We start from the raw sequence: 15,479 nt of genomic DNA on the forward strand, positions 1-15,479 counted from the left end.
ACTTTCCAGGTCTCCCAGTCATTGCCAACATGAGCATTGAAGTCCCCCTGTAAGACTATGGAGTCTGTAGGCGGGACCCTTTCCAGAACCCTGCCCACTCACTCCAAGAAGGCCAAATACTCTGACTTGTTGTTTCGTGCATAAGCACACACAACAGTCAGAGTTTTCCTCTCTGCGATTTTAATTCACATTGAGGCGACCCTCTTGTCCACCGGGACAAACTCCAACTGCCGCAAAGCTGGGAACAAATGAGTATCCCCACTCCCACACAGTGCCTCTCACCCTGTGCAACCCCTGAGTAGGAGAGGGACCAACCCCTATCAAGGAGTTTGGTTCCAGAGCCGACACTGTGGGTGGAGGTGAGCCCAATTATATCTAGTTGGTACCTCTCAACCTCCTGCACAAGCTCTGGCTCCTTCCACCCCAGTGAGGTTACATTCCATGTGCCAAGAGGCAGTTTCTGCCGCAAGGGCCTAGGACACCAAGGGTAATCTCCCACTCCCTATACGGCACTGCACTGCTCCCCCGTGCTGGACCTTGTGGGTGGTGGGCCGACATGGTCCCCCCACGTTGCCTCTTCTGGCTGAGCCCGTCTGGGTTACGTGGGCTGCCCAGCCATCAGGCGCTCGCTGGGGTACACAACCCCCAGGCCTGGCTCCAGGGGTAAGTCACAGTGACCCTATCCTGGGCAGGGTACACGATTTTTGGATCGTTGGTCTGGGTCTTCACTCCAGACTTGTTCGCCCTGGGAGACCCTACCAGGAGTATATTGCTCCCAACAACTTAGCTCTGAAGATCCCTAGACCACACAAGCCCTTCTGCCATGACAAGGCCCTGATATCTTGAGATTACAAAATAGTTTGTCTCAAGAAAACAGCTTTGCTATCTTGAGATCACAAAATAATCTTTTTATTGTATAACATTCTATATAAACTCAGGAGACTTTAGAGAACTTCAGAAGTTTCTCTGGTGCTTCTGGATATGACTTACTTTAAACTTTACATATTTAACTTGAAACAAATGGCCTCCCATTATTCCAGCACAGTGGGCAAAATTCTGAAACCTGAATCTGAAACACAAATCAAGATCATTTAGGTTGTTTTCACTGATGTACATGCTAAATTTAAGGCTAATGTGTTTTTCTTCATGTTTTTTATTTTATTTTATGAAATTACAGTATTGTATAAAACTATATTATTGTGAGATGGACAATATATATGTATGTCTTTTTCCTCTATCGTTGTAGTTGGAACAAAACCTCATACTTCCACTTTTCAACATTTTCAATGTTTTTGACATAATTTGAAACATCTGTTGTTTTTTACATTGCGCGTAAATTTCGTGATGAATGGACCAAACGAAATGGCCCAGAAGACTTGTAAAAAAGTCTGGTTCCATTGACTTACATTAAAAGTAAAGTAGGTTTTTTTCCTTCTTCTGTATTTTGGATACACAAGGTTTTGTTCTGACAGCAGTGATATATATATATATGTACACACAGAGACAGAGAGAGAGAGAGACAGAGACAAAAAAACAACATTCCTAAATGTAAAAACATCATAATTTTCACATAAATATTTTATAATTCAAGTTATTATTAAATTCTGTCTCTTTTAGCTTATAACTAACTGTGACTAATTGTTGGTAAACATTTAAAATGACAAGTATGCTTATGAATAGCACTTTTTTTTTTTATCAAAAAATACCTATGGGTCAAACATTTGTTTATTTGTCTGCTAATTGTATTATTTGAATCGTTCATTAATCTTTCATTATTTGTTGAATGTGCTGCTTGTCATGTGCTCTTCTAGCAGAGTTAGCCAAAGTTCACCTGACTGTCACTCACATGTCAGCACCAATGTTAATGAGCATAGTCTTATAAACCAAACAAAGCGCATACTTCTCGTCTGCTTCACAAATGAAAGCAAAAGCAGCAACAAAGTTGAAGATCCTTTAAACAGACTGCTACTGTTTTGGCTGTTTGGTATATGCCAAGTGTCAAGGAGAACATGAAACTTATTCAGTTCTGTTTGAGCATTTGTGCTGTTCAAACCATGAAGAATGTAACTGTGATTGATATCAAACAATGAACTGAACATGCTTTAGGATTCCACTTTGTTTCTTTTCTTCTGAAAGGAGCCTTAGTACACCTTGTTGATCTGAAACATAGTGGATTCTAATACTGATAGTATCAGAAGAGGCAAATTTATATAATACAAAACAATGTAATAGTTGATAAAAAAAAGTCAAATATATAATGGGCACGGAATGTCTGGTGGTAACCAGGCTATTCTACAGCATAAAAAAGGCAGAACTGACCTACGATTTCTCCCTAAATAATCACACATGATTCATGTAAAAAATAATTTGAGTGATCTTTAGTGGTTTTCTACATATTTACATATTTAAGTCATTGAGAAATCATTGTAAAAAAACTTACAAACTCAGATTTCTTAGGTGTTGGGGAATGGAACCAGGGGTCACCATGACTACAACACAAATGTTAACATTTTATTTAGTCAAAAGCAAAAGTTGCAATATATTGTGTTGATTGTTCATTTTAAGCAAGTTAATAAAATGTAAAATGTGCCATTCTTCACACAGGCCACAGTTTATTCAGTTAAATTCAACACATAACACTGCAGTACTGAGAATGACCCACCACTCAATTAATACCTGTTCTGTGGGGGTCCTGTGGGGGTCTGGCCATTGAAGAACAGGGTAACAAAGTATGCAGAGAAGCACATGAACTACAGTCTGTAACTGTAGAACTACAAAGTGCTCCTACAATGGTATGCAGAAGTTTGGGCACCCCTGATCATTTTCATGATTTGCCTTTATAAATCATTGGTTGTTCGGATCAGCAATTTCAGTTAAATATATCATATAGCAGACGAACACAGTGATATTTGAGAAGTGAAATTAAGTTTATAGGATTTACAGAAACTGTGCAATAATTATTTAAACGATTAGGCAGGTGCATAAGTTTGGGCACCCCAACGGAAAAATTTACATCAATATTTAGTAGATCCTCCTTTTGCAGAAATAACAGCCTCTAAATGCTTCCTATAGCTTCCAACGAGAGTCTGGATTCTGGTTGAAGGCATTTTGGACCATTCTTCTTTACAAAACATCTCCAGTTCAGTCGGGTTTGATGGTGTCCGAGCATGGACAGCCCGCTTTAAATCACACCACAGATTTTCAATAATATTCGGGTCTGGGGACTGAGATGGCCATTCCAGAACATTGTACTTGTTCTTCTGCATGAATGCCTTAGTAGATTTTGAGCAGTGTTTAGGGTCGTTGTCTTGTTGAAATATCCAGCCCTGGCACAACTTCAACTTTGTCACTGATTCTTGAACATTGTTCTCAAGAATCTGCTGATATTGACTGGAATCCATGCGACCCTCAACTTTAACAAGATTCCCAGTACCTGCACTGGCTACACAGCCCCACAGCCCCACAGCAGGATGGAACCGCCACCAAATCTTACTGTGGGTAGCAAGTGTTAGTCTTGGAATGCTCTGTCCTTTTTCTGCCATGCATACCGCCCCTTGTTATGTCCACATAACTCAATTTTAGTTTCATTACTCCCATACAGCCTCTCCTTGTGCAAAGTGCGCTGAATAGTTGAACGATGCACAGTGACACCATCTGCAGCAAGATGATGTTGTAGGTCTTTGGAGCTGGTCTGTGGGTCGACTATGGCTGTCCTCACCATCCTTCGCCTCTGCCAATCTGAGATTTTTCTTGGCCTGCCACTTCGGGCCTTAACTAGAACTGTTCCTGAGGTCTTCCATTTCCTCACTACGTTCCTCACAGTGGAAGCTGACAGCTGAAATCTCTGAGAGCTTTTTGTATCCTTCCCCTAAACCATGATGTTGAACAGTCTTTGTTTTCAGGTCATTTGAGAGCTGTTTTGAGGCTCCCATGTCACCACTCTTCAGAGAAGATGCAAAGAGGAGACACACTTGCAGTTGTCCACCTTAACCCTTTCTCATAATTGGATGGAGGGTCACTGAGCTTACAAAACAAATATTGTGTTCCAATAATTGGTGCTAAAGGTATTCAAATCAATAAAATGACAAAGGTGCCCAAACTTATGCACCTGCCTAATTTTGTTTAAATAATTATTGCACACTTTCTGTAAATCCTATAAAATTCATTTCACTTTTAAATATCACTGTGTTCGTCTGCTATATGATATATTTAACTGAAATAGCTGATATTTAACTAATTATAGTGCACAGTTTCTGTTTATTTGCGAAGTCTTGAGCACTGTGTAAAATTAAAAACGTGGGTAGGCAAACTGTGTCAAGCAATATCATTACATCAGGCTTTTCCCAACAGCAGTGCTGTCATCACCCTACATATTTCAAAACGTTTACATGTTACATGTTAGAAATGTTTATTTACGCTAACAACTACTCCATTCTGAGAAGGACAATATTGTCATGCATGTTTTTTTTATCATTCAATAAAAAAGTTTGGATTTGATTTTGGTTGGCGTTTGGTTTATATAAACGATATGACAAATTGCAGTTGTTCATTGACGGTTTTTGTCTCTGCTTAAAAAGTTTCTCAAGGTAAATATTTCAAACATTTCAAAACAATAATGAAGCAAAAGTAAAAGCTCGTCTGGAAGGAATGGGGAAGGACAGGTTTCAGCCATTTCTTGTAATGAACCATCGGGGTGTCTTACCCTCAGCTTAAGATATGTTTTATACAGTGTCCTAAAGTTGACAGATGATACATAATGCCAAAGAAAACCTTCCGTTATTACACTGCATAATTCACATGTTTTGAACCCAGGATTAATCTTCTGAGAAAGCCTACAAGTGTCATCATAATTAATCATTATAGTTGAAAGAAAATCTTGTATCTTAAAAAAATTACGTTAATACTACAAGGTTTTACTCCAATGGTGCATTTCTGCTGGTCCATTTGTTTTGAAATAATTACACAAAATAAAGGGCAAGTGAAGTATAAATAGCATTGTATGCAATAGTTTGGTCAAATTTCATGCTTAGTAATAACATATGAACAAGTTAACACATTTTGTACACTGAACACATTTCTGCATATTTTAATACATAATTTCTAATGATTTGCTAAATTCAATGTTTTATGTTTTCAAAAAAGAAAACATAAAATTTAATTGTAATATTTATTTCCAAAGGTCCTGTGTAGAAGGTTAATAAACTCATAACAAGGTTACTTAATAAAATTAATAAAATAAAACATAATTTAAATATTGTGTCATAACTTTTGCACAGGCTACATTTTATGTATTATTTTACCCCAGCATGTTAAAATCAGTAAAGGGTGTTAACTGACCTGTATGTGATATATACACTCATTGGCTGGAACATGCAGATTTTCTGTGATCACACAATGAAATGAATGTTATTGATTTATTGAAGGTAACAAAAACATACAGTTACAACAGAATGCACAGCTTTTAAATTAGAAAAAATATCTTTGGAGTCAAATTTAAGTAAGACTAAAAGCAACTGCAGAAAATCTAAATACTACTCATGATGAAATATCATTTGACGTATATATATATATATATATATATATATATATATATATATATATATATAAAGGTATTCCAAATAATTGTGCTAATGGTGTACATATTCAAGAAGTGTATATATTGTTTTGCCTTATATACTGCAAATGACTTCTTTATATTAAAGTTTATATTAAATCAAATAAAGCAGAAGATTTTCAACATGTTTTCAAATCATCAGCTGCCCTTAATACTTTGTCAAAATTTTATCCTAAATAGACCAACAGAAATGCTACGAAATGAGTTGGCATAAATAATTTCTCTATTGACTTCCATTAAAAGTTAATCATGTATTTCTTTTCCCTCTCCTGTATAGTTCCCTTCTCAAGATATGAGTTATTGTTCCAAAAGTGACAAAATGTTGCTGAGTGTTATGCAACTGGTACACAAGTTTATATTGCTTCATCAGGTAACACACTGTCCTCTTCAACACATCAGCTGACCTCAAACTTGTAAATCCAGTTCATGGAGCAGGATCTAAATTCCTGAGCCAAATTTGAGAATATAAAAGAGCATTTGAAACACAGCAGCAATAGCTGACCACATCTCGCTAAGAACAGAAGAAGAAGCTCTGTTTCACTCCTTCAGAAATCTACCACAAGAGCAAAGGTGAGCGTTTTAGAAAACTACTGAATCAAGAAAATTGATTTTATATTGCAAAGCTGCCTTAGTGCTAAAATTGTCTTAAATGTGGATAATTTATGGAATATATCTAATTGACAGATTTTTCTAAGATTGTTTAACCTGTTTCAAGACAAGAAGTTGGAAATATGATTGGAAAGTTTGTCTTCCTCCAAGCATTATTTTAAAAAAAAGTAAAATTACTTTCCACTCGGATAAGCTTTCAATTGACAAAATGACTCAAAATCTGGATTAATGTTTTGAAATAAGTTGAAAACTCTTTTAACACTATTATGACAAACATATTATACATATTGCCAAAATTAGAAATGCCAAGATGTAATATTTTTGCATAAGTTCTCTCTTCAGCCACAGGGTAATATTTGTTCTCCTGTTGTAGATGGTTGCTGTGTTGGTGTTGCTGATGGCACAGTTGGTGTCTAGTGCCGTGGTGAAGCCTGAGGCGCGTCTCCAACCCCCTCTGGACTCATCCCAGGTCATCCCAGGGGTGCAGTGGTGCAGCTACGTTTACTACTGTCCATCTTGCACATCTTGCTGCAGGAGGGCTGATGGAACCTATGGCTGCTGTGGAAACAACATGGTAAAGCTCTATTACTTAATCTGTTTGGTTTATTTTACAGCATATGCCATCATGTCCATGAAAACAGACTAAGTAGGTCCTCAATGGTTGTTCATCAGCTATTGAGATTTTAGTGTTATGGCAAGACCATTACAGGCCAGACTGAGATCTGGACATATCAAGATCGAGATAAATTGAGTACAGTCAAGTCAAGACTGACTCTACACGATTCTACATGATATATACCATAGTAAAAAAAGTCAACATCTCCTAAAGCTGGAGTAGGTAATTTATTGTAGGGACCAGAAAGTTTGAACTTGTTTTTGAAATAATTTAACCGAAAAAATCCCACCACCTTCTTTCAGCCTTCCTTCCAAAGCCAACCCCCTCAAAATACATAAATGCACATGGCCTGACTTCTCATGACAGAGAACATTGGAGACACTTTCCCCAAACTACAGACATAATCAAACATACACACCAAGGCTACATACAACATAAACGTAGCTAACTTGACTGACCTCAGAAGAATTTGCAAGAAGTCAAAAACACCAGTAAATTAACTGCTGTAATCAGAAAATCTCAAAATTCAGAATTATTTTCAAAAATACTCTGAGTAGAAAACTGAATTCAAACAATCTCAGTTGATTAGCACATTCTCCTCTAAGCTCTTGATGCTGTTTATTCTGTTCTGTTCCAGGTTTGCTGTCCTGATGGTTTCCACTGCTGCCCGTATGGGTCCAGGTGCGATGCCACATCTAGTCACTGTCTGTTTGGAGGATCCAGAGGTCTGAGCTTTCTATCATCCCCCCAGCAGCCAGCCACCATGGTGGACACACCTAAGGTTCAGGTTAGGAATCACGTTATTGGACACACAGGATTGAAGGTATGCCAGTCAGCCAGTTGGGTGTGCCGAGAGGTCAGGTGGGTCCGAGTTTAATAAAAAGCCATATTTTTTTATTCAAGAGGGGTAAAATGAACAATTAGAACAAGCTGAAAATGAAGCCACATGTGCTGGAATCAGCAGCTGAGAAATGAGTGATGAAAGGTCAGTTGACAAAATCAGCTCTCCACTGAAATGGCTCACCACTGAAAACAGGCGACCTTTGATTCCCGAAGTAGAACATCATCAAATTGTTTGATTAAATCTTTCTTTCGATTGATTTTTTTTTTTTTTTGGATATGTCATCACGTATCATAGTTATGACTTGCTTCTTCCAGCTTAATGATAACATTTTACTGCCTTATTTATTGCTTAAGTTCTTGCTAGAAAAAAAAACAAAAAAAACGTGTGTCTGGTCAGCAAAACCAGCATGTTGTCGCTGTCCAAAGAAACCATGTATCTTCATTTTTTGTCGATTTTTAGTTTTCTCCATCATTTCAACACACCAGCTGTCGTTTGCATTGCGTGAACATTTTATGAGGAATGGACCAATAGAAATCCTCTAAAATCACTTGGAATAAAACCTCTTTACATTAACTTACATTGAACGATAAAAGAGTTTTTGCCTTTTATTGTAAAGTTAGCATTTCAGAGATACTTGTTTTTCTTTGGACGACAATGAAATGTGTTTTGGGTGCTGGTATGCTGGTCTACCAGTATGACCATGCTGGGTGAGCAGCTAAACCCACACCAAACTGGAATAAACCAGCATAGACCAGCAAACCACCATGATGAATAGCTCATATTTGAACAAATCAACACTGTTTTACTCAAAAGTTTAAATTTACATTTATGGCGTTTGGCAGATGCTCTTATCCAGAGCAACTTACAACTTGATCATTTTACACAGGTAGGTGGTGTTAGGAGTCTTGCCCAAGGACCCTTATCGGTATAGTGTAGGGTGTTTGCCCTGGTGGGGATTGAACCCCAGTTTACAGCCTAGAAGGCAGAGGTGTTACCCACTACACTAACCCAACCACTACAGTTTACTCTATCAAAGGACATAATCAAAACAGTTTATCATATCAAAGGACTAGCATTCATTTTCATTTCAGTCTTATCTTTGTTTTTGCTTCACATTCACTTGTTGCTACACAACACTCTTTCCCTCAGAACCACACAAACAGGCCCTAAAACAGATAAGTAACAATAAATATGACAAATATGATTATAAAACAAATAATATTCAGTTCACATTGATTTTGAGTATTAAAAAGATCTGAAATTAAATATGCAACACAATTTATACTTGAAAATAAAGCCTGTCTTGCTGTATATCAGTGGTTTAGCACTCAGCATGAATCCAAGAGGACAGGAAATCAGTAAAAAACATGCCTGCCTTTTATTTTTGCTCATGATAACCAAGAGAATGAATCACCATCAAAATTCTTGAACTTTTAGCTCCCAGACACTCCAGACTAACGATTTCTGAAAAGGTATCTGCAATTCCACTTGTTTTCAAGAATTCCATGCATAAACAAATTACAGAATTTAGCAGGCGCTGGGTAAATATTTCATAGTTAAGTTAGCCAAACAATGGCATATCTGAGTACACTGTAAAAAATCTGAGGTAACATCAACAAAAAAAAATAAGTCAACATTCTGCAATCAGTTTTTCTAGTAAGCAGAACTTTGTTAAATAAACTCAAAAAAGCAAGTTTTAACTCAAGTGCACCAAACTCATTTAAATGTGTTTCATCAAATAACATTTAGAATCCTCAGTACTTGGTAATTTATGTTGGCAAGATTCCAAATATTGGAAAGAATCGCGTCTCATCAGACTACTTCGCATTTTATGCTGTTTCTCACGTCACGTTCTGTGTTTGTCTTTGCGGTGAAAAAAGTTTTATATGTAGAAAATACAGCCACGTTCACCCAAGCGCTGAGGGAACGAACTCGGCGGGAAATTTAACTTTGAGCACAAGCTAACGTGAGCTAGCTAGCTAGCTATCTAACGGTTAGTGGTTAGCTAACTAACCTATCTAGCTAGTTAGCTAACTTAGCTGACTGCAGAAACCGTTTGTCACTGAAGCAAGTTAACGGTGTCTTATTCGGTACTGACAAACCTCTAAAATGGGTAGAACAGATAATCGGTGGGAACAGCACTAACTTAAATCATGAGCCACAACAAACAGTGAAAAGCAAAGTTAGCCAAACTAGCTAGCGTAACCTAGCTTGCTAGCTAGGATAGCTAAGCTAAGCCTTGACAGAACCATTAACTTAGCTCCATGAAGTTAATGGCATTTTCCCTCTCACTTATTCATCAAACATGTATGAACCAGTTAGCTACTTACTTGAGTCTTGAGCTGAGACCAAAATTCAAACTGGGCAAAGAAACCACCTCCGTCCTTCTTGGCTGAGCCTCTTGCAGAGCGTGCGCAGTTGAATCTTCAGAAACAAACTCACTGAATTAATTTGTCTGAACTCGATTTTTTAAGTTTTGCTTATTTTGTCACAAAAGTTGAGCAAAACTATATATTTTGAGTTAGATGAATGTTCGCCTCCTTGAATTAAGTCCCCAACTTACGATTCCAAGTATAAACAACTATTTCTTAAGTTTGATTTTTTACGGTGTAGCCTATGGTCAAATTTGATCCAAAATATGCAAAAAACCCCCCAAATTCTAGGGTTCTTAAGGTTAATGCAAACAATTCCTTATAGAACTGCTGTCTTTGCTGAGGAACCTTTTGAAGAATCATCTTTTTTAACCCTTTAAGTGGCCAGGGCTCGCAAGCGGGCCCAAAGTTTTATTACACACTTCTGTAAACTACGAATAGCTCAACAAGGTTGCATTGAAGTCCCTGTAGTTACTGAATGGTGAACTTCAGTGTGTAATCAATCTGAGATGTAAGGGGGTTCAGAGTGTAATACTGTGCTCAGGTTTGTTGTAAATTGTGGAAAAACCCTTGTTGGCTTGTCAGACTTTCCACTGGTATTTTACACACAGAGGAAAGAATGATAATGAAAAGACCCAGACACACACATTTTTCTAGCTCATCTTTACATCTTTACAAATTTCAGCTGTTTCCAAGAAAGCCGGAGGCACCACAATCTGCCCTGGAATCTGCAGAGCCCTCAGTGCAGTGGTGTGACTTCAAAACCTACTGTCCAGACTGTAGCACCTGCTGCAGGACACCGAGTGGCTCCTGGAGCTGCTGTGTCTTTTCCAACGTAAGTCTCTCCTTTTAAGTAATTAAATATATATATATATATTTATATATATATAATTTTTTTTTTGACAGAGATGATATGTCATCCCTGTCCAAAGAAAAACGAGCACCTCCAAATTTATAAGTGAAGGGAAAAAAAACTTAATATTTAATGTAACTTAATGTAAAGAGAGTTTATTCCACTCACATCTCTCTATTTCTAATTCCCTGTACACAATAACAGTAACTTTTTAGTAAATTTTCTTCCATCCTCTCGTTTATTTGTATTTTTGATCGTTTCTGTGCTTGTTTTGGTGAGCCTGAAGTGAGACATGGTTCACATAAACAACTTAATTCACGAATATTTCTTCATTTTAACATCCACAAATCTTCTTTGTTTTAAATGTTCATATTCTAAAACAATTCTGTTGTTCATTTTTAAATTTAAGTGAAAACAAAAATCCAAATTTTTAAATGTGTGCTCAGAATTTTCCACCCCACTGTAATTATTCAAATGATAATGTGGGGAATTTTCCAGCTCATATCACCTTTACATCTCTGCAAAATGTAGAGTGTTTCCAGAAAAGGACTGCACTTCCTGAAGTATAGCTGTATAACATGCATAACATGCATAGTAGAGCATTAACAGAACATCATTACTCTTCTTTGTGAACTAAGCATTGCTGCCCACAAGTGGATTTACAGCAATATGCCAATATATACAAACATACTGGGGGGTTCAAAGGTCAGTGACAGTGTGCACTAAATCGAGCATGAACTCCATACGTTTGTGCAAAAACCTCTGATCAGCAGATCAGATCCACCTGAGAGTCGTCTGAGCATGAACGCAGATTGTTAAACATTTAGTTATGAATTTTGAATAAGAATCTTAAATATGAAATTTTACACAATTCTTAAACGTCCTGTTGTTTTCTGTTGTTTATTCAGGTTTCATGGGTTTTCAATGTGTTTTCAGACTTTGCGCCCCACTTTTTAAAATTATTATTATTTATTTAATTAATTAATGTATTTATTTACATGTGCTGTATGCATTCAGGCCTGGCTGATATTAACATTTTGCTATTCTGATAATGATATAAAAACAATGATAACCGGTAATAGCAGAGAAAGTCATTTCACTGCTGTCAGTAAAATCTATCTCCATTTTTTTTGTTGTTTTTTCAGTTTTTCACATAATCTGAAAAGGCCTGTTGCCTTTTATAATGTATGTAAATTTCATGAAAAATGGACCAACAGAAATTACCCAAAAATATTTGCTTCATATACAGCCTGCAGTCGTCTAAGAGTTCATAATTATGCTCCAACAATCAGCATATTATTCGTATTTTATTTGCTGATACCAGTAAAACCACAAGTCATCAATATCACCCAATATATTACCAACAAATGTATCGGTCAGGCTCTAATCAGCATGGGCAGTAAAGTGTCGATATTTCTTATAAATGATTAAAGGCAGTTTGCGTCATGCAAATTGTTTTATCACAGTGTTTTGGGGCTGAAGTGTTTGCAGCTTTCACTGTAAGAGTATCATGCTGTGCTTTAGGGTCAGTGCTGTCCAGATGGCCTGCATTGCTGTGCTAATGGCTACCGCTGCGATTCCAAGTCCTCCCGTTGTCTGATAGGAGGACTAAGTCTGCCCTCATCCCCCCAGCGTCCAGCTATCACTGCCAACAGCACCGTACACCGTGACTATGAGGTGAGGCATTCTGTATAAGACAATATCAACAATATCATATTCACAATGATAATAAATAATAGTGTTGGTAAATAAAAAATCATATTAGTAAGTTAATTGTAGTGGAATCACTAGAAAGTCTAAACATGTTTTCAGTGATGTAAAACTTATTCTTTTGTGGATAATTGCTTACAGTACAATACAGAAAGTTTCAAAACATTGCTGGAAGCTGTAAAAAAAGTAAGAATAGAGCAGTAGATCAAAATTTGAAGCAGATAATTTGACGATCTTGTAGTTTACAAAATAAATGTAGTTGTATTCAGTTGAAATGTACTTAGTCTGACTCTTGTTGGGCTTTGATGTGGCACCTGTACCAAAAAACTTACACTCACCGGCCACTTTATTAGGTACTCCTTGCTAGTAAAAGGTTGGACCCCCTTTGGCCTTCAGAACTGCCTTAATTCTTCGTGCCACACTTTCAACAAGGTGTTGGAAACGTTCCTCAGAGATTCTGGTTGGTTATTTGAGTTCCTGCTGCCTTTCTATCATCTGGAACCAGTCTGCACATTCTCCTCTGACCTCTCACATCAACAAGGCATTTTCGTCCACACAACTGACCGCTCACTGGATATTTCCTCTTTTTCGGACCGTTCTCTGTAAACCCTAGAGATGGTTGTGTGTGAAAATCCCAGCAGATCAGCAGTTTCTGAAATACTCAGACCAGCCCGTCTGGCACCAACAACCACGCCACGTTCAAAGCCCCTTAAATCCCCTTTCTTCCCCGTTCTGATGCTCGGCCTGCACTTCAGCAAGGTGTCTTGACCACCTCTACAGGCCTAAATGCGCTGACTTGCGGCCGTGTGATTGGCTGATTAGCAATTTGTGTTAACAAGCAACGGAACAGGTGTACCTAATAAAGAGGCTGGTGAGTCTATATTTATTAATATTTTTGGCCAGTAAAGTGATCTGTAATTTCAGGAAGTGAGATCCAAACTGGTTAAAGAAGCTGAGTCTTCTCCAATGGTGCCAGTAAACAAAGCTCTAGAGACCCCAGTGGATGCCGAGATTGTTCGCTGTGATGCCCGCAGTGGCTGCCCAGCGGGAAGCACCTGCTGCAAGATGCTGAATGGAGAGTGGGGATGCTGCCCTTATACAGAGGTAAATACTGGTAAAGATGCATGACCTCATGGTCTTTAGCGTGTCACTTAATAAGTAATAGAAATCCATCCATCCATCCATTTTCCAAGCCGCTTCTCCGTAAGGGTCGCGGGAGTAATAGAAATGATATCAATAAATAATATTAAATATCCTTGTATTGCAGTGAAATTGTTCAGCAGCTGTGTATATTGTATATCAAGGTGCACAATGTATATGAATGATTCATTACCCTGCAGTTCATTATACAGTATCAACAATAATTATTCAGTAATTATGGTGTAGTTACACAGTAACTACATGGTAGTACAGTATCAATAAGGACTCATTCAATAACTACAATTATTTATGAAGGCAACTAATCTCAAATTTCACAGCCCAACTTGATTAAATGTCTGTACAATACACTTGCATTTTAAGGGATTTCCACATTTGATAGTAGCCTATGATCAAAGAATTCATAACAATGTCATTTGAGCCTTCTAAAAGCAGTGCAGTTGAATCACTACCTTCACATCGATGCCACTGCTGAGTACTGCAGTTACTCCACTGTAGAGCTGAGTCGGTGACGTGGTCATTTTTTAAAGGGTCAGTGCTGTGAGGACGGAAAGCACTGCTGTGAATCTGGCTTCGAGTGTGACGGCTCAGTGTCCTGCAAGAAGGGCTTGCTGAGTGTTCCTGCTGGCCTGAAGGAGGCGCCGCTGAACCTCTGAGCCTACACAACTGGAGGTGCAATGCTAATCAGACAAATATCCAAGCTGTGATCACTTAATCAATCGTAATCAGTGAAATCATTAAACTTACTTTTTTGGGTTTGGGGAGAATTGGGATGATTTATTTTTTTTTTTTTAAGATTCTTGAAATTTGACCCTATTGATACTCAAAAACAAATGGGTGGGGCTGACCTTCAGGATGATTTTGTCAGAAATCTTGGCTAAACTCATTCCCATTACAAAGCCCTGAACCATAATTTATCACCAGGCAAGATGCATTTTTTTAAAAACCATTGTTACTCTTTCCAGTGGAGCACTAACTGATGCACCATGAAATCATGTATTCACATAACTTCTTCATTTCTTTATGTAACTTCTAACGATCCACGGGACACCAGTGTGGATTTGACTTTATACTTGCACCGACAGTTATACATCTGCTTGTTTGACGTCAGAATGATCTTTACATCTTGAGTTTGTTACAACTGCACAAATGTGACTGTGGTTGAAATCAGTGACCAATCTGAGTCTCTGTTCGTCTGATCAAAAGCTGAAGAGCATCTTGCAAATAAGTATGATTTACTTAAAATAAATAAAATCATGTTAAAACACCGAGTCGATGGTCTTGTTCTCTGTGACTGCTGTATATGACTGTGATGTGCTCACTCATTACATGCTAGTAAAAGGCTGGAACCCCTTTTGCCTTCAGAACTGTCTTAATTCTTCATGTCAGACTTTCAACAAGGTGTTGGAAACGTTCCTCAGAGATTTTGGTTGGTTATTTGAGTTCCTGTTGCCTTTCTATCATCTGGAACCAGTCTGCCCATTCTCCTCTGACCTCTCACATCAACAAGGCATTTTCGTCCACACAACTGACCGCTCACTGGATATTTCCTCTTTTTCGGACCGTTCTCTGTAAACCCTAGAGATGGTTGTGCGTGAAAATCCCAGCAGATCAGCAGTTTCTGAAATACTCAGACCAGCCCGTCTGGCACCAACAACCACGCCACGTTCAAAGTCCCTTAAATCCCCTTTCTTCCCCGTTCT

The 15,479-nt window shown here is 37.9% G+C and overlaps 1 protein-coding gene across 1 annotated transcript; it reads left to right on the plus strand.

Annotated features, from left to right (window-relative positions):
* Positions 1-6,099: 6,099 nt before the first annotated feature.
* On the plus strand, positions 6,100-15,047 carry LOC108444070 (progranulin-like). The gene is made up of 7 exons (XM_017725046.2): positions 6,100-6,184; positions 6,597-6,797; positions 7,477-7,626; positions 10,741-10,890; positions 12,433-12,585; positions 13,543-13,722; positions 14,307-15,047. The coding sequence occupies exons 2-7, from the start codon at positions 6,597-6,599 to the stop codon at positions 14,430-14,432; spliced, it is 960 nt and encodes a 319-aa protein (XP_017580535.1). The 5' UTR covers positions 6,100-6,184; the 3' UTR covers positions 14,433-15,047.
* Positions 15,048-15,479: the final 432 nt, after the last annotated feature.

This window comes from Pygocentrus nattereri, chromosome 7 (genome assembly GCF_015220715.1).
Source record: "Pygocentrus nattereri isolate fPygNat1 chromosome 7, fPygNat1.pri, whole genome shotgun sequence".
In the NCBI taxonomy this organism is placed as follows: domain Eukaryota; kingdom Metazoa; phylum Chordata; class Actinopteri; order Characiformes; family Serrasalmidae; genus Pygocentrus; species Pygocentrus nattereri.

What these genes read in the sequence shown, in the direction of transcription:
- LOC108444070 (XM_017725046.2), top strand. Translation starts at nt 6,597, where the DNA reads ATGGTTGCTGTGTTGGTGTTGCTGATGGCACAGTTGGTGTCTAGTGCC. An exon ending in GCTGCTGTGTCTTTTCCAAC is followed by an intron (nt 10,891 to 12,432) that starts GTAAGTCTCTCC and finishes GCTGTGCTTTAG; the next exon opens with GGTCAGTGCTGTCCAGATGG. An exon ending in GATGCTGCCCTTATACAGAG is followed by an intron (nt 13,723 to 14,306) that starts GTAAATACTGGT and finishes CATTTTTTAAAG; the next exon opens with GGTCAGTGCTGTGAGGACGG.